Source organism: Crinia signifera, chromosome 6, assembly GCF_055691185.1.
Source record: "Crinia signifera chromosome 6, ASM5569118v1, whole genome shotgun sequence".
Taxonomy (NCBI): Eukaryota; Metazoa; Chordata; class Amphibia; order Anura; family Myobatrachidae; genus Crinia; species Crinia signifera.
In genome coordinates this window covers 138693038-138713730 of record NC_139222.1, presented here as the reverse complement: position 1 = coordinate 138713730, position 20693 = coordinate 138693038, and the positions used below count along the sequence as shown (strand labels likewise).

At 44.5% G+C, this 20693-nt stretch overlaps 1 protein-coding gene across 1 annotated transcript; it reads right to left on the bottom strand.

The window, feature by feature from the left end:
* Positions 1–8354: 8354 nt before the first annotated feature.
* LOC146007095 (peptide YY-like) lies at positions 8355–20176 on the bottom strand. The gene is made up of 4 exons (XM_083145478.1): positions 20071–20176; positions 12010–12197; positions 10605–10688; positions 8355–8677 (listed from the first exon to the last, which is right to left on the bottom strand). The coding sequence occupies exons 2-4, from the start codon at positions 12195–12197 to the stop codon at positions 8653–8655; spliced, it is 297 nt and encodes a 98-aa protein (XP_083001604.1). The 5' UTR covers positions 20071–20176; the 3' UTR covers positions 8355–8652.
* Between the last annotated feature and the right edge of the window lie 517 nt (positions 20177–20693).

Below are 20693 nucleotides of genomic sequence, written 5' to 3'. Positions count from 1 at the left end.
ACTCCGTCTCTCTCTCTCTTTACCCTAACAGTCTCTATCTCCCTTACACCCGATGCATTCCCTTGATTCTCCCACTCTCTGACACCCTCCCTCTCTCTTCCCCCTCTCATCCATTTCTCTTTTTACCCCCGGACATACTCCCTCTCTCGACTCTCTCTTTCTCTCATTCCCTCTTTTTCCAAGAAACCCTCTGGAGGTAGGGGGCCCCATCAAGATTTCGCTATGGGGCCCACAAAGTTCTGGTTATGCCCCTGTATAAGCCCCAGTGTCTCCCTTAAGATATAAAAGTACTGTATAACTGTGACAAATAGATATGCAATTTTAATACTTATCACGAATGGCCAACCATGCGGCCAGCTGGTGTCTGTCTGGTGGTCATCATGCTGTCATGGTGATGGGACTATTTTATGTGCAGGCCTGCAGCAGCAGCTCCATCCACCCCATTGCTAATCTGGCCCTGGTTACGCACCTTGGTGGAGAATACGAGAGTGGAACGCTCTGTGAGGACTGTTTTGCGGAAGTGGGGTGGCTGTGTAGGCAGACTTTCACAGTTGTTTGAGGCCTGTATAGGGAACATGAGTTTGCTGCAAAGTGCCTATATCAGTGGTTCCCAAACTGTGTGCCATGGCACCCTGGGGTGCCTTGGGGAGCTTGCAGGGGTTCCCTGGATTGGTGGTCCATGTCAAAGAAAGAACTATTAATAATGTAAATGTAATAGGAAAAATGTGGACAAACATAAGTAAATCCTGTCCATTACCACATAACTGACAGGATGAGATATAAACACAATGTTCTTGATTTTATATATATTTTTTTTTATTTTATCAATGAGAAACGTTTGCCCTAGGGTTGCCATGAAAAAATTCTGATATTCAGGGGTGCCATGATTCAAAAAGTTTGGGAACCACTGGCCTATATAAATGATGGTGGTTACAGCAGTGTCCATTAAGGTGGTTGTTCAGAATTTAACGCTTCTCTGCTAATTTGCAGAGCCCTGCAACCAGATAATTGCTGCCCCGCCAGAGTGGAATCCCACTCTGTGCAAGGCTGCAAAAGGCTTGTGGAAATATTGTAGATCGGCGATTAGCTGCAAATTAATTTGTAACTCAGCATTGAATGATTTTTCCAATGTCTGTGTGTAACTCAGGACCTACGCGGCCAGTGCGATAGCCACAGGCTGATTAAAGCCAGAGCTGATGTCACATGCCCTCCCTGAAAACGCTTGGACCCGGCTGTGTTTCTCCTGCCACTCCCAGGAAACAGCTGAGGGCCACCCAGAAATGCCCTGTCAGTCATCGTGCGTATAGCTTGTGATTAAAAAGGCTATAGATTTTATTGCTGGATGCCTTGCGCATGCGTGAAATGATCCCTATGCATGTGCAGTTGTTCAATAATCATCCGCCCTGCAAATTCGCAGCCCAGTGATCACGTCTCAATAACCCCCCAAAACAGGGAGCGGAATAAATGCTGTCACATCACCCCCTGGCTGGTCAGACCTGGACAGGGTACCTGGGGAAGGGGGAACCCTCCAAAAAGAGCTTACGGTACTTGTGTACTATCACGGCGCCCATCGCATCGCAGACCATATCGCATGCGATGCTCCACAATGTCATACAATTTTAAAATTGTATGGCATTGCATATGGCATACAATGCCATACAATGTGATGGGATGCAATTATAACTTGTATAAGCACCCTAATGGGTGCTTACAATGTTAAATGCACCCCCACACCACCCCCCAAGTATAAACGTGAACCCGAAGTGTGGCGAGCGTAGCGAGCCCGCGAGGGGCGGCGGTACGCGTCCTATGTCCTTTTCATACCCCCACTATCCACTTCGGCGTGGAGTTGATTTTATAAAGTGTGGCGAGCGATGGAGCCCGAAGCGTGGCGAGCGGACGCACAGAACTTCACAGGTATACGCGTCCCCTAGCGGGGCTCGCTGCGCTCGCCACGCTTCGGGCTCAGTGGCTCGCTGCATTTGCCACACTTTATAAGATCAACTCCACGCCGACGTGGATAGTGGGGGTATGAAAAGATCGTAGGACGCGTACCGCCGCCCCTCGCGGGCTCGCTGCGCTCACCACGCTTCGGGTTCACGTTTATACTTGGGGGGTGGCGTGGGGGTGCATTTAACATTGTAAGCGCCCATTAGGGTGCTTATACAATTTAACATCGTATATGGGGCAAAATCGCATCGCATGCCATCGGGTGTATGGCATGTGATGCGATGCGATCAAAAATCGGGTGACTAATTATCGTGGGCGCCGTGCTAGTACACAAGTACCGAGCTTACCCCCAGCTTAACCCTTCCAGAGCTGAAGCCTGGGACTGTCCCCACCACCCCTGGGCAGTGGGTGGCTGGCTGATGTTTTTTGTGTAAAAATAAAACTAAAATGTAACATTGGGTTGAGCTGCGGAACTACAAGGCCCAGCAAGCTCCCCTCATGCAGGGACTTGGAGAACCACAAGTTCCAGCATGCGGGACATTAAAGGGCCTGGGACTTGTAGTTTCACAGCATGACCAATTTTACAATAAATACAGACGAACACCCAGAAAAGTAGAGCTTGAAAAAGATACAGACATACACCCAATCATGCACACAAATATACAGATGGAGCCACTCTCTCCCTCCCCGGCAGCGCACCAGATTTAAGTATCCGGCGGCTGCTGGCAGAGGGCAGGCTGGGGGACATGGACGCATAAGCGTCCCACATGCTTGCACGTCCAAAGCGGAGAATGGGGTGTACGAGTATGTGAGATGCACGCGTGCCCTGTTCGTCAGCTGCGGCATAGCAGTGTGGCGGACGGCGCAATGGGAGCAACTCTGATGAGAGCAGCTCCATCTTTACATACTGTACTCGACTTCCCACACGCTCCCCGCAGGTCTGTCCTCTTTTCCAGTAGGGCTCCAGGGGGTTAAAAATAACCACAAAACTCAAACCCCAAAATTGAGAAGCCACCTGTGCGTGTACTCACAGACAGGGTGGATTTAGGGGTGGGGTTGCCCATAGGCACAACAATAACAGCCCCCCTCCACCGCCTAATTCTATTAATTTTTATTGATTAGTTATAAGCTCACATTTGATGTTAGCCAATTTAAGAGAATAATAAAAAAGCCAATAGCTGTGACATTTTTTATTTGTATTTAGTATAAATATATCTATCTATCTATCTATCTATCTATTTATATATATATATATAGGGAACTGGGGAAGGCAGCACTCCTCTCAAAGCAATAATGTCTCCGGTGCCTTCCAATGGACAACCCCGTGCAGGAGTTGCGTATGCAATGGTAAGAGGCGGCGGCACTCGAATATAATGAATGACACAAACGCAAGTACTTAGTCAAACGTTTTCGATGTATTTACATCGTCATCAGGTCAACCAAATAACAGTGCAAACATACCTTATATCTACCCTCCACCAAGTGAGCAGACACCCACAGATCGCCGCGCTGAAGCTGATGCGCCCATCAGTGACGTCATCACGCCCCGCCGGTTACCATGGTAGCCTGTAATCCAAGAAAAAAAAAAAGACTTATCAGACTACACCATTGAACTACAGCGTCAACTTGCCGACACAAGTGTTTACAGAGTCCTCAACACAGACCCTACACCTGCGTTCAATAAACAACTTCTGGAGAAACTTACAGTGGCCGCAAACAATAAAGTGATCAGTAAAAATCTCGCAACAGCCCTTTACACCGAATGTCCGACGGTACCTCTATTGTACTCTTTGCCTAAAATTCACAAAACTTTGGACAAACCGCCCGATAGACCGATAATCTCGGCTCAAGGGGAGATTTTCCACAAGGTATCCACCTATCTTGACTCCGTGTTACAACCGTGTATCGTCAACCATCCACGACATCTGCTGGACACTACCATGTTCCTTAACAGGCTGCGTGACATTGAAGTGATACCTGCCGACACACTGCTTTGCAGTATGGATATTTCCAGCTTATACACTATCATACCCAACCCTGAAGGGATGGCGGCTGTACGCCGGTTAATTGTGAATAATCCCTATTACATGGGTCCCGAGGCTGATTTCATTATTGATCTGTTGGAAATGGTTTTAACCTGTAATTACTTTATTTTTGACGGCAGGTTTTATCTCCAGACATCTGGCTGTGCGATGGGGTCCTCCGTGGCCCCATCGTACGCCAATGCGTATATGTATGCCATAGAGGATGATCTCTGTTTAAGTGATGTGGCCTTTTCGTCCAATATTGTGTGTTATCAGAGATATATTGATGACGTGTTTATTATGTGGCACGGCTGTGCCGCCTCGCTTGAAAGGTGCATCAATGTCCACAACTCCACGGGACATCCCGTACAGCTGACATACATGATTAACGATTGTTGTGTTAACTACCTTGATGTCTGTGTCAAACTGGTTGATGGCAGGATTGCTACAGAATTATTTTGTAAAGAAACCGATCGCAACACACTGTTGCATGCGGGGAGCTTTCATCCCCCTAAACTGAAATTCTCATTGCCTTGCTCACAGTTTTTGCGGGCTATTAGGATTTGTTCCGATCAGTCCACTGCCATCGCGCATATCGACAGAATGTCGACCAATTTCGTTGACAGGGGGTATCCTCTTGACTTACTGGCCAGAGCTAAAACTAAAGCGCTCCGCACTTCCCGCTTGGATGCCCTTACATCCAGGCCCAAAAAGCAACTTTAAAAGGTTTTACCTTGGGTGAACCATTACAACTCTAACAGTGGGGAGATTGGCACCATTACCCGTGAGTTATGGCCTATTCTGGGCACTGACCCGGATCTCAACCTCAATGAGTCCCGTATCATGTCATGCTATAGTAGGGGGAAGAATATCAGGGATTACGTTATGTGTACTGATATCACTGGCATGAGAGCTGCCAGTTCTGAACAAACCTCTTCCTTTTTACAACTCAGAAAGGGCTGTTTTCGCTGTCTTAATTGCGCCGTCTGTGGAGCCCTCACGGTTGGCAAGGACTTTCCTCATCCACATACGGGTCGCAGGTATGAGATTAGACACAGGGTGACATGTACCACCAGGTACATTGTCTACCTGATCACTTGTCCCTGCGGCCTTTGCTATGTAGGAAAGACCGAGCGCACCTTGAGGGAACGGATGGCAGTGCACAAGACCTCGATACGGGCAGCGTATTCCAGTAACCATAGCGACCAACCTGTCGCACGGCACTATCTGCCTAACAAACATAGCATTACCCAACTTAAATACATGATCATTGATCATGAGCCCCTGACAGCGAGGAGAGGTGACAGGGCCCTGCGCCTTCTCCAAAGAGAGGCAAGGTGGATCCATAGGTTAGGGACACTTTCGCCCAAAGGCCTGAATGAATCTGCAGGATTGCATTGCTTCCTATAGTCAGTATCTAGGATTGACTGCGTATGTTTGCACCATTGTTCTCTTATGTTGTTGCTGGCGCCACTGCAGGACGTTCTTCTGTTGTCATGTCATCCTGCTTTATGTATCTGCATTGGGATTGTTATGCGCTTATTGCTACATGTTTATCTTTGCTATCGCCATGCACTGCAACAATTGTTTTACTTTTTTTTTTTTCTTGGATTACAGGCTACCATGGTAACCGGCGGGGCGTGATGACGTCACTGATGGGCGCATCAGCTTCAGCGCGGCGATCTGTGGGTGTCAGCTCACTTGGTGGAGGGTAGATATAAGGTATGTTTGCACTGTTATTTGGTTGTCCTGATGACGATGTAAATACATCGAAAACGTTTGACTAAGTACTTGCGTTTGTGTCATTCATTATATTCGAGTGCCGCCTCTTACCATTATATATATATATATATATATATATATATATTAAGTAGGATTGATTACAGGGGCAGTATCTGCATGTCTTATCCATTTACACTCTATTTAAGGTGGAATATGGACAGTACAGTGGATATTTTGCAGTTACTGGTACATTTCAGGGTGACAGTACTATCACAAGCATCCAAGTGCCGCTCCCAAACATGTGCCACCCCTAGGCAGGTGCCTCGCTTGCGTAGTAGCAATTTAGGCACTGCTCCCAAATGGCTCTTCCCCCCGCTACTGAGGGAATTCCAGTGACTGATCAGTCACTGGGACTTCTCTCACCCAATCAAAAAATGGATCATCTCCATGTATTCACTTAACCCTCCTATCACTTCCCAGGATGTCCGGAGCACCCAATACATGTACATCAACAAGGGGCATTTCAAGAGAGGAGAAGACCCATGTGTCGCCTCTGCTGCAGGCCCCTTCCTCTCTGACGTTGAGTACTTGCTGGCATTTTGCCAGTGTCTCCTGTGCATGCGCAGGTCTCCAGAAACATGGCACTCTTGCCTTGTTTCTGCGGACATATCAAGCACTCCGGATAGGTAAGTATAATGTATGGGTGCAGTGTGTGCGGTGTGGGCCCCCTTGACTCAGGGGTCTGTGTGCACCATGCACACTGCACCTATTATAGAAATGCCTATGACCTCAACCAAAACTCTGTGTGCATGGACTGTAGAAGCAGATACCAAGGCTTGTTTATAATGGGTCCCATAGAGTCAACTTACCCTATACCAGAAATTGTTTCCCTCATCCTCCATGTGCTATCTTCCCAGTTACCTCTGTGGGAAATGGTGCCGCACATTAAAAGCAAAACCTATGGCACTGTGCCAGTATTAAATCCGTTTAGGAAAACACTTAGGGCGGGATGTATTAAAATACATCGCCGCCCTTCGCCGCCCGCCCGCCGCGTTGCCAGCGCATATGTACTAACATATGCGGCTGGCATTGCGGTGCGGTGATGGAGACCCCCGCAATACCTGTACTGTGGTGTGTGGGGGTCTCCGTCATCTCCCTGCCGCCTGGTTCTCCCCTCATGCCGGGAACAGCTAAGCAGGCTGTCCGCGGCGCCTCCTCCTCCCCCCTGCAGCCGGAAGGATGTCCGGCTGCTTCACTAGGGGGAGGAGGGGTTTACCTTCCGGGGTCCAGCAGGACCTTTCAGGAAGGTAAGCCAGAGGGGGGTCGGCGAGGTGGCGGGTTTGCGTCTGAGGCGGCGGGCGGCGAAAAGAAGCCCATAGGCTTCTATAGGGTATCGCCACCCAAGGGTGGCAATACCCTTCAATGCGGTATCAGTGCGGCCGGGTTTTGATACACAGGAAAATGCGGTAAAACCGGGGTTTACCGCATTTTCAGTTTAATACATCTCCCCCTAAGATGTGTTATAAGATGGCGAGATGTATTAAACTGAAAATGTGGTAAAACCCCGGTTTTACCGCATTTTCCTATGTATCAAAACCCGGCCGCACCGATACCACATTGAAGGGTATTTCCACCTTTGGGTGGCGATACCCTATAGAAGCCTATGGGCTTCTTTTCGCCACCCGCCGCCTCCGACGCAAACCCGCCACCTCGCCGACCCCCTCTGGCTTACCTTCCTGAAAGGTCCTGCTAATGTTGCACACGTTCCTATGGCATGATGTGCATGAACTACGGTTTCTAGCAAAACATTTTCAGCCATCATTGCTGGGGTTAGCAAGATTCTTATTTTATCTATTGATTATATATATACAGGGCTATTTTTGTGCAGGCTCCAGCAGGAACTGAGGCCCTTATTCAAGTTCACTCTTTCAGACAAAATATTTCTTAGATGGACAAAACCATATGCACTGCAGGTGAGGCAGGTGTTACTTGTGCAGAGATAATTAGATGTGGGTGGGGTTTTACACCTGCCTCACCTGCAGTGCACATGGTTTTGTCCATCTAGGAAATATTTTGTCAGAAAGAGTGAACAAGAATAAGGGCCTATATATATATATATATATATATATATATATATATATATATATATATAATGTATTTGTATTTTTGTTTAAGTACTATTTTAGTTGTTAAATATTTGGAAATAATTATAGAAGCCTCCTTGGAAAGAATCAATCCACTTTTATATTTATTTATATGCACATTCATATTTTGTATGTAACTATTATAGATCTCCAATATACTACAAATCAGTTCAGTGATAATATTATTGTTATGCACAAATATAAGAATGAGACTGCAGTGCATACAAGACAATACTTAAAAATCCCCATACACAAAAGTCTGGAGGTGGACACTGTGAGAAGGGGGTGGAGAACGAATTACACCATTTGGCCCCGCCCCCATAGCGCAAAGCGGAAAATCTTGGCATTATGTTTGACAGAAAATTATCTCATCATACCTGTCCATTTCGCTAGCTAGTGTGTGGGATATGGGCGAGTGTCTGACTTTTTAGGAAACCAGTGGGATACACACCCCAATGTCTTGGAACTCAGCTTTTTATTATAAGATTAAAGAACTATAGCAAACTCATTTAGCTTCCATTAAATTTGCTTTTATTTCTGGACACAGTGGAATTCTTGTCAAACATCACAGACTGCATGTCATGGGGGAGGCAGCTCTGGTAGGATGATGTACACACACAACACGCACACGCGTGTTCTCTATTCCACATGAGGGTGGCACCCCCTAGTCTGCAGACTCCCCACTATACGGGGAGATGAGATACAGGAAACAGTCAGAATGCGAAATGGCATAAAAATAATTGATACGTTAAAAATTAGGGAAGGCAGGAGAACGGCCACCTGGGGATGGGGGAAGTGATAAGGTCCAAAGGTCACCAGTTGTAGGAGTCATCAAACCTAAGGAAATATGAAAAAACATATTAGGGACATACTAGAACTTTATGTATAACTGTATACTTAAATTATTTATTTTGCACATATTTCCATGTATGTCTTTTCCTATATGGCGCCAATCCTTTGTAATTTTCTTCTTATGTCTTGGTGGGACGATCCATTTTCCTAAGAATTCTGTTATATGAATACTAAAAAAGATCTTTAATGTTTGGAAAACCGTTTCTCTCATAAAAAGTATAGAAAAAATACATTAGAAATATATAATAAAATGTTCCACATAATATTTGAATAAATGATCAACTACTAAATTAGTTGGGCCAGGTCTAGTGATGTCTTGTAGCAGAAGATTTCATAAGAAATAGTTTCAATAGAGAAGACATGAAGAATTTTAAAGGTTCAGTCATTATTCAGCCCCGTATACACGGGGAGAAGGGAGCTTTGTGCTGAGTGATCTAGTTAAGCACAGATTGCTCAGTACGGATAGTTCAGCACACATCACTGCAGCAGGGATATGTGTGCTGAGCATTATGTCACTGCCCGTGTTCTCAATAGAGAGAACACGGGTGATGACTAGATTTTGACTACACACCGTAAGGACCTGATCCATACTTGATCGCAAGGGAAATCTGTTCTCAAAATGGGCAAAAATCATGTGCACTGCAGGTGGGGCAGATGTAACATGTGCAGAGAGTTAGATTTGGTGGAGATATTTTGTTTCTGTGCAGGGTAAATACTGGCTGCTTTATTTTTACACTGCAAATTAGATTTCAGTTTGAACACACCCCACCCAAATCTAACTCTCTCTGCACATGTTACATTTGCCCCACCTGCAGTGCACATGGTTTTGCCTATTTTGAGAACAAATTTGCCCTGCATTCAGGTCTGAATTAAGCCCTAATTGCAGAGTGACAACATTTTTGGATGGCCAGGAACTAATAGGAAGCCCCTTGGGAACTGCAGGGCCCTAGACAGGCACCTCTGCTGGTATATGTGTATGTTTGGGGAATATGAGGAATGAGGTGAAGGGGAGGGGGTGTATTCAAAAACCCTTGCTGTATGCACCACTGCATCCTGCTACTGAGCAGCAGAAGAATTAATGACATTACTGATTACTTAACCCATTTGGGTGTCACATACACTAAACTAGACCTCCAGCTCGAGCAGGGATATACAGTGCACATCAATGTTCACCAGTTGTACATAAAACTGCTGAGGTGACACTGTGCCAGCTGAGAAGGGTGTGGTATCACTGGCCAACGGTCGGGATACTGATGGTAAGTATACCGACATTGGAATCCCAGCAACCGGGACTCCGACAGGGGGGGCGAATGCTTGATGTGCTTGCCACAGATCAAGGGTAAATAGCCCCTGTTGGTTGGGATTCTGACTGTTGGGATGTCGATGTTGGTACACTGACTGTTGGGATCGGCCAGTCATCCGGCACCTGCTGAGACTTATTACCAACCATCAGTGGTGTTTCTATAATGGGTGCAATGTGTGCGGTGCACATGGTATCCTGAGTCCCAGAGGGGCCCACACCACACACTGCACCCATTTTGATAATACATATCTTCCGGTGTCCCACGACAGTGGTGTTGTATAACACCACTGGGGTGGCGTTATACAACAGGAGATCTTTTAGTACTAAGGAGGTAGGGGGTAATTTTAATGGGATCTCTGACCAATGGGGGACTATGTACACAGCCTAGGTATATATATATATTTTTACAATAAAATGTATGAATTCATTTTCAGAAATGAGTAACATTTGTTAGCAATCTTTTGTCATCAATTAAGCAGTGCCTCTGAGGAGCCTCTGATGAGCATATTGGATCCTCTCTTGTCGGTACTTCCTTATGACAACATTGTGCTACATGTTGCGTACAGATGCTTTCTTTCTAACTTGTTCTCCTGTATCTAGTTTACTCACCGTGATCTGCTATTGTGGTTTCCGCTATCTCCATAGAGAAGCTCAGAAAGCAGATTGTCAGCAGGACTGTCCCTCTTTCCATACCTGCAGAAGAGATAATGGGAATAACATTAAATTGCAAAATGCAGAAATTTGATGCACAATACATATACAATACAAATAGATGAATATGTTCTAACCTGTGCGTTGCTATCGCCTATGCAGCATGCTTGATAAATCTAGTAATATCACCGGGCAGGGCCAGTGTTCTCACCGGCCCTGCTGAGTATTCTAAGCGATCTACAGTAGCATCGCTCACAACGCTCAGTAAATTTCCCCGTGTGGAGGCCCCTTTAGTTCCACATCAGCCGAATAGCACAGGCTGCATATTGTATTTGTTTTAGGTTTACATGAACTTAAAGTAGATTATTTTTGTCATTGAATTAATGAATTAAAATAGTACTATGTAATTAATCACATAAAGATACTTAAGTAACTTGCATATTACATTCCATATAGCTAAAAGTGATCTAAATATTGTAGCAATTGTTTTACAATACTATGGGCCCAATTATCAATGAGTTTTAGCAATTTAAATCCCATTGAGTATGATAAATGGTGATCCAACCAATCAGCTCCTAATCAGTGTTAGAAAAATGACACTTGGGAGCTGATTGGCTAGAGCATCATTTATCATATGCAATGAGTTTTAAATAGATAAAACTCATTGATAAGTTGGCCTGTATATTATTATTCTGGTTGACTTGCAGCGCTGTGTGTCTTTTTTAGCCCACCCACCGCTCGCATTGCTGCCTGCCCCCCTTCGCAGGGTGAATTCGCCCGCGCGGCTGCGAATGGATGTTTTGCATAAACATCCATTCGCAGCCTATGGGGCGACACCCACATCATTTGATGGTCACCGACCACCAAATGGTGTGGTGAGTACACACAAAACTAAGACAATCTCAGGAGTCTTAGTTTTGCGTGTGTCCTGTGCGAGGACATGGCGGGCAGCTGACATCCGGTGATGTCAGCTGCATGCCCCCGGCACCCCCGTCTTTGGGGCATAAGAATGCCCAGTGCCCCCCACTTGCACTGTTGTGTGTGAGGGCCGGTGAATTCACTTGGCCGGTCACACACAGCACATGCACATGCGCAGAAAAGCGCAAAACAAAAATATTGCGTTTCCATGCAATTTTGCATGGGAGCGAATTGGCCAGAACAATGTCCTTTATTTAACCTCGGCTGTCTACATCAAAAACATTTTATTATTTGAAGAGTAATTTAAAAAAAAACTTGTGTGTTCTAGATTTTCTGTCCACAGTCTAAAATACATTTTATTTAAATAATTGGAATATACACAACAATAATTTAACAATGTCTTTCTTTTTTTATATTGTACACTCATGTTGAAATAACCTCTCACCTCTGCCGTGTCACCAAGTTAATGTAATGTCGCAGAGCAGTCAGATATTTATTCATTTCCTCTGGGGAAGCATTGTCTCCAGGATTCTCTGGTTTGGGTGGATATCCCTCCACTATTGTCCCTAGACATATTAAGATGCAAACTGCAACAGCTATCATCATTGGCCACAGCTTCAATGAGGTCACCATCTGGAGATACATTGGAAGAGACTGAATCAGACTTTTTTATATAATTCTGAATTGAATACTGTAACCCCTGACATTTCAATGACATGCATAACCCCAACACTCTACTTATGCTCAAATCTTACTAATACAGGGTAAAATATATACTGTATGTACAAGACATAGATGTATGTTTGTTTAAGGACCCTGGACCCAGCACTATTGTCATTTTGCATTTTCCAAAAGGTCACATGCAATATACCTCTTCAGTGGTGCACGCAGGGGGGTTTCTGAGTACCCAGAAACCCCCTTGACAGACAAAATCTTCATGGAGTTGGTCCTGTGGCGCTGCACTCACACCGAGATCCCGCGGCTCCTGCTGCTTCCGAGAGCCTACCTCCCCAGGCAGACAAAGCTGAGATCCTCTGCTGCGTCTTTCAAATGACTGCAGCTCCCTCCAATGTACATTCTGTAAATCATAGAGAGCTCAAAGCAGCGGGAGCCGGGGGATCTCTATGAGAGCACAGCCCACCGCCACTGGGCATTTGGGCCTCGGCAGCTGCTCCAGTTTCTGCTGACCACAATTGTAGGAGAAAGAGGCTATTTGGAGAGGTTGTTTGCTATCCTTACCAACCCCTCAAGGATAAACTTCTCATTAATATTCTGTTAATATCTTAGGTGAGAGTAAACGGTACCTTTGGGAGAGTCACATTAGGGCCAGTATTCAATGCCTCAGATTCGCCGTTTTTTTTCAGTGAATCTGGCAATTCGCTGGGTTAACGGCGAATTTTCTGTCACAAAAAACAATTCGCCATATTCAATGGAGGCAATTCGCCACAAATGAACAGCGAATGTCTGCCGATTCGCCGTAAATGATTCTCCACAATTCGCCTGTGATTTTTCAATGGGGTTTTTAGTGGAATTCGCCGACAGTGTATTCAATGCTCAAATGGAGAACTGCTTTCTCCATTGATTTTCGCCATGATTCTCCGTTTAGCATTCGTCATCTTTTTTAGGTGAACTGGAATGTGATCCTTTAAAATGATGTTTTTTGTTTTTTTTTGGGGGGGGGTGGGGGTGTAAAAAAATCTTTTATTAATTTTTTTTTTGGGTCTTTCTATTTTTTTAACTGGACAAGTAACACAAATATATTTTTAATTATATATTTTTTTTTTTACATACCATATGCAGGGGGGCGCTGCTGGTCACATTACATATGTTGTGCGGCTGATTCACTTACATATTGCAGGGGGGCCCCGCTGATCTCAAATAAGGGTTGCAGGGACCCCCTGCCCGCTGGTGGGTGGCATGCAGTGGGGTCTGGCAGCGCAGGGTCATGTCAGGTAGTGCTGGCGGGCAGGAGGTCCCTGCAGTGTATGTGAGATCAGTAGCGGGGTCCCTGCAGTGGGTGGGAACTAGTAGTTCCCATCCACTGCAGGGACCCCGCCGTTGATCTCACATACACCGCAGGGACATCCTGCCAGACCCTGCTACATGCCACCCACGGGCGGACAGGGGCTCCCTGCAGCCGTTATGTAAGATCAACTGCGCCCCCCGCCCGTTCAGTAAAGTGCGGACCGCTGCGGAGGAGAAAGGGGGGCACCTGGAGGAAGATGCTGGTGAGCAGCCCGGGCACCTCTCAGCCGGGATCCGACACCCGACACGCAGCCCGCTCTGCTCCCCGACCCCATAAGGCAACAGGTGGGAGTGACACTGACCTGACAGGAGAGACGGGTCCAGCAGCAGCAGCAATAGCAGACCTCCAGCAGCCCAGCGCGGTGTTAGCAGATGTCAGCACTCCACAGCGACTGCTGGAGCCAGAGGTCTGCTGCTGCTGCACCCGTCCTCAGGCTGTGTGATGAGTCTCCCGCCGGCATAAGCGCGCTCCCCCCGCCGGGACTCCACTCCATCCCCAGCAGCAGTGGCAGGGAGCTGAATTCGTCATAAGGGATCATTTTCGCCGTCAGGGGCAGCGAGCCCCTGACGCATTGAATAGTATCGGCTGGTGGCTGGCGGCGAATTGCGGGGGACAGAAGAATCACGGCGAGCGCATGGCGAATCCAAAACAGGATTCGCTGCCATGCGCTCGCCGGAGCATTGAATACCCACCTAGGTTTCACTTTCATATTTCACGGTTTATTCACTATTAAGAATTTTTTTCATATTTCGGATAGAATAAAGGAATATATCAGTTCTATTCATTGTGAACTTTCCACAGTGGCCACAAGATTGTATCATGGTACCCCTGATGAAGTCTTTTTAAAGCCGAAACGCGTTGGTTCATTTTTTATGCATATGATTGTACTATTGACTCTCCATTGAAGGACAAAATAAAAACTAATATTGGATGAAATCCTTGTTGCATCATTGAAAAAGGATGATCACTTATGGACTGTGTTTCTGTATTATAGGCGCCTTTCCACTATTGGAAAACATTTTGTGGGCTTTATTCCTTGAACCCTCGGGGAATGTTGTGGTCCGCAGCCAAGTCTAGAAAAAGTTAACTTGTATACCTTGTTTTATTTGCATTTCTGGTAGCGTGTTTAGGATTATTGGGGATCATATATATATATATATATATATATATATAGGCTAGAAAAGAAGACTAGCACTCGTAGGTCTTTCTTAGAAATTTGTATTCAGCAAACCAACGTTTCGGGGCAGCGCCCCTTTGTCAAGGTGTGTGTGACAAAGGGGCGCTGCCCCGAAATGTTGGTTTGCTGAATACAAATTTCTAAGAAAGACCTACGAGTGCTAGTCTTCTTTTCTAGCCTACACTGTTTACTGAGACAGGCACCGTGGCCATTAACCCTTCGGAGTGAGTGCCGGACCGTACTGCGACTATATATATATATATATATATATATATATATATATATATATATACACTTATGTTTAAAACACTGAAGAGCACACTAGCACTTGCAACCAGGAGTGACCAGCTAACTTCTATCTTACCATTTATCTATCTTCTCAAGGAGAAAGGGTTATTTGTACATTTCTCCCTCACCTTTCAACTGATATATCATGGTAGAAGCCAAGGAGGCTAAAATAATTCACCCCTCCAGTTCCCTATAAGGGAAAATCATTGTATGTCTTCATATGAAAAAAAAAGTTTAGAAAAAGCTTCTATGAAGGACCACCCTACACTGATAATCTGGCCCTTCTATGAAGGACCACCCTACACTGATAATCTGGCCCTTAAAAAGGACAGGAACTCTATAGAAAGGTGTGACCACTTTAAGACCAATAGGAACTTAATCGAAAATGAAGAAATATACTTGTAAAAACTTTACCCCTGATGAAGTCTTGCTTATTCTTGTTTTGCCTCTGTGCCAGCACAGTGCTCATGACATTGCATGCACTGGTTTGCAGAGGACCTGTGAAAAGGAGCAGCAGGAGAAAGAGTGGCTGGAGATGGAGAGACACAAAGGATACTGAAGATACATGGCTTTGGAAACACTTAGAGACAAAGGGGAATTGGGCTAAGAGACTCGGGAAGGGCGGGGGGTTGAATAAAGCTGAGAGACATTGGGTAAGAGTCTGAGAGAGGCTAGGAGGGATAAGGCTGATGGGCATAGGGATGAATGAAACTGAGAGACATTAGGGAAAGATGAGGCTGAGGAACACAGGGGGGGGGGACTGTGAGTCACAGTGGAGATGATGCTGAGAGACAGAAGAAATTGGGCTGATAGTCTCAGTGCAGATTACACTGAGAGAGACAGAGGAGATGAGACTGGGCATCAAAGTGAAAATGAGGCTGTGAGACATAGGATGAGATGAGCCAATGGTTCAAGATGGAGAGGCATAGTGTAGATGTGGTTGGAGACAAAGGGATGGTGCAGTAGAGATAGGACATTGATGGTGCTGCAGAGACATTGTTGAGGATGAAGCTGGAGAAACAGGGATGACGATGAAGAGACATGAGAGGGGAGAATATTAAGGCTGAGAGTCACAGGTGTGAATGAGTCTGAAGTCTGAAGACACAGGGATAGTGCTTTGGAGATAAGGCAGGGATATTGCTGGAGAGACATAGGCAAGGATGAGGCTGGAGAGCAGCAGGGTTGGTGTAGTGGTTACATTTACTACCGCATTGACCAAATTCAATTCCTGACCAGTGCACACTTATACCAGGTATTGTCCCTTCTGTAAAGGATCTAACAGAAAGTAGGTGTGATTGCCTCTATGCAGAACTTTGTCTACAGTACCCCACAATTTCATCATCATGCCCTCACTGATCTTTGCCAATGCAGGGGGAGATTACCAAAGCTTGGAGGGTAGGGGTGGCTCAAACCAGTCTAGAAAATATGAACTGTTGGTAGATCCAAGGAACTGGTTTGGCTATCCCTGTTGTAGAGAGATAAAGTTGTATGAAAATAAAGCAACAGTCGATCAGCTCTTAGTTAGAAGCTGATGTTTGGTATTTCATCTTTCACCAAACTTTGGTAAATCTCTTCCTATGTGGGAGCACTCCAGTACAGCACAGTTATGTCTCTTCAGTCACAAGTGTAGATGTTTTGGGTGACATTTAATAGGATGAGAGTTTTACTCACTTTCCAAAATCGCACATTATCGAACTTTTTAAAATCGCATTTTTTGCCGTGAAATCGCATATTTAATGAGCTGCGTGTTCCAGGCAAAAAAGTGAGATATGGTGCGATAATGTGCGATTTTTAGTCATGAAAATGTGCGATTTCTATTCATGAAAATGTGTGAATTTGGAAATGTGCGAATTTGTGTTAAAAAAAAAATAAAAAAAATGGCATGAGCATAACCAGCCCCCGGGGTCATTGAGCCAGACCTGGTTCCAAAAATAGGGGGGACAAAAAAATCTGGGTTCCCCTGTATTTTGAAACCAGGTCCGGCTCATTGAGTCCGGGGCTGGTTATGTTCAGGAAGGGGGACCTCACGCCATTTAAAAAAAATAATAATAACTTTTACACATTTTTGAGACAGGACCATGTACAGATCTCAATGATCTGTGCATGGTTCAGGCAAATTCGCCTGTCAGAACCTGGTCTGCATGTGTGGCGATTTTTAGTAACATTTAACATCTCATTAAATATGCGATTTGTATACTTTATAATGGGAAAACATCTGGATGCGAGTTCTGGCTTTACTAAAAATCGCACCTTCAGAATGTTTTTGCTGTTTTTCCGCCGTTTTTCACATCTCATTAAATATGCGATTTCGTCAAAACATGCGATTTCGTCCGTTTTTAGTGAAAAAATCGCACAAATCAAATTTCACATCCTATTAAATGTCACCCTTTGTATCAACCCACTATACAGTATGCTTAATTGGTTCCAAACACTTTTTAGCAGAAAAGCGTTTAAGAACTACGCACATAAATGGGAAACATTTCATGTCCCACAGTAACACCACCAATCTGCCACTAGCAGGGTCCATATTGTATTGATTCAGCAATAGTAAATGATGTGATGCAACAGGAAGTGAAAATTTGAGGCATAGTAGTTAGGATTTATTTATGAAGATGGGAGTTCTATTGAAGATGAAATGTAGTTGTGGGCAACCAATCAGCTTCTGTCTATTATCTTCAAAATAAAAAAGGAGATTCTGATTAGTTGCTATGGGCAACATCACATCTTCAATAGAACTCCTATCTTAATGTGCCCATACATGGTACAATTATTGGACTAGATTGCATTGCATCACATACCTTTTGCAATGCAATGAGATGAGATCTAGTACATAGAGTATGTGCAGCACATACTTTTTGAGCTGTGCGATGAGATGTATGACAGGAACGCGCATCTCATCGCACCCAGCAATTGTACCATGTATGGGCACCTTTAGTAAATTTACCACATAGTGTCGGGGAGACTCCTGAATCCCAGTTTGTAATGCTGTGCAAAACCACTGCCATATGTAGGGGCATGCATTTGTGCGTCATAGTCATTAGAATGATTTTCATTACCTGGAAATGTCCTTACCATGAAGCATTACAAGGAGAATGTTCCATGACAAGACAATGCCAGAAGACACTGTTTCTAGGCCACATATCTGAAGTGCAGAGATTATAGTAAAGTCCATAAGTATAGTACACTACATATTTGTTTCCTTATAGATAACAAACACAATGATACAACTGGACCAAGGGACTTTTTTACTAATTATCAGGTTTTCGACTGTATTGTTATAATATTTTTATTGCTGCTGATTGTGGCAATAAGATAGTTTGTATTGTTGTAATGTAGATATAGCCACATGTACTCTGATAGGATCCCGTTCTGCTATGTTGTTCTGCTTCAGGGGAAGACTGCGCTACCTCTGATGCCTGGTCATCTGACCATGGATGTGTAAGCAGTCTTTGCTGAGGAATTCTACAGAACCCTCTCCACAGATTTACTATTAGGGAATGCCAAAACCATGGCAAGGCATGCTGGGATGTGTCGTTTCACAACAGCTGGATGGCCACCGCTTGGACATGCCTGCCATACTGTATGCAGTGCAATCTGTGAGGGGGGTGTTGTGCGGAGGCAGTGTAATCTAAGAAGAGGCTGTGTGGAGCCAGTATGATGTAAGAAGGGGCTGTGTGGAGCCAGTATGATGTAAGAGGGGGTTGAGTGGAAGCAGTTTGATCTAAGGGTGGGAATGGGCTTTGTGAAGTCAATGTGGTCTATGATTTAGGGGCAGTGATCTGTGTGCATGGGGCTGTTTGTTCTGTAATGAGTGGATTATATGGAGGGGAGGAGTGGGAGGCAGAGGAGGGCAGCACAATTGCTACATAAAACATATCCTATTTTATTCCTCCTATTGCTCCATATAATATTTCCATTTAACGCTTCCTATTCATTGATCTAACAGTCCCAAAAAATACTATAAGATAACTACAATGATGCAGTGTCCTGAACACATTGCATATGTACTGTTCAAAGAGGACTCAACTCTACTTGTTCTAGGAGTGTAACCTTAAATGTAGGCTTTGCACTAAACAAGTGGCTGGAGAAAGTGCCCTGGAGTTCCAAGATGCTCCAGACAGCTCCACACACTGCAGTGTATGTGCCTGGAGGATCCTTTGGAAGAAGGGTACCAAGCCAGGCATCCTACCAGCCAGATGCAGGGGCCTTCATCTGACTACTCAGTTGAACCTCTCTCTTGGCAGATAAGCAGTTGAATCCATGGTGGGGAGTTTGAGAATGATGATTAGCCATGAGTGATTTGTTTAAAGTACCGAATGTCTGCAGTCTGTTGCATTGTGCTGCTAACACTTAACTTGAAGACTCCCCCCACGCAGGCTATTCGTGATACGTAGCGCTCTAAAAGTCTGCATCAATATTGCTGCCTGCTGAGTTTTCTGTTCCTCATTAATTTCTTGACTTCTTTCCATGATACCAATAATACATGTTATCCACTGGTGAGGAGTTGGTGAGGTCCTCTATGCTCACAGAAGACAGATAGATAGATAGATAGATAGATAGATAGATAGATAGATAGATAGATAGATAGATAGATAGATAGATAGATAGATAGATAGATAGATAGATGCTACATTGTGAATGCAGAGCTATGCAGAACTCAAGTTGTTCTATCACAAATAAAGGTGTAGTATATATTACAGGAGAGAGGCTATGTGCATAACAAATAAAAATGCCTCTTGGAATCCCAAAGAAGAACGTTTCTGATAAAATGATCTCCTACAAAACTTACACCTTATTTTTTAAAGTCAATTTGTCTGCATAAAAAAATGTGTTTGCACTACAAAACAAGTAGAAGTTTTATACTGTGAAATATCACACTTTTGAGCCATTTAAATACCATTGGGATGAGCTACAACAGTTTTTTATGTAAAGTAAAATGAGACTGATGACACTGTGACATTAGTGAGGATGAGATGAGCAATTGCCTGGATTCCTGGTCTGGTTGTGGTACTTACTGTGTGATGGAAGGAACAGTGCAGGCAGGTGAAGATGCTCCAAGGCTCCTCTATCTCTGTTTGCAGGCAGCTGAGGACAATCTGCTTTGTCTGCTGATTCCTCTGTGGGTTTTTATCTCTTGTGATAGCAGGAGAGTGGCAGCTCCTCCTCCCCATCAAACTTCCCTGCTCCATCTCCGATGACAAAACACTCACTCATCTCTAATTGATCAATCAGTTTGCTATTATGGTGTCTTGGGTGTTTCTTTTTTTTTTTTGGGGGGGGGGGGGGGTTAAAAACTTGAGGGAGATGTAGTGGTAGAGGTGTGTGTGGGCGCAGTATACACCATCTATTAACCTTCTGGTTTGGGGCATAATTAGCTTTTACAACTCAATTGCTTTTGGATTTTATCACTGTAGATAGAAGTTAATTAGTTATGGAGAGGTTTTATGTTTAGAATAAATATAAAGACATTCGCCTTTGTTTGTTCAGGGAAAAATAAGTGACCCTTTGTTTTTATTCGTTTATTACATATAACACTAATATATCCAGTCATTATGTGTACTTCTTATGTTTGTTTATACTGCTGCTACTTTTAGTGTTCTTTAATAACCTATTATAACTATGTAAATGGTGGATTACT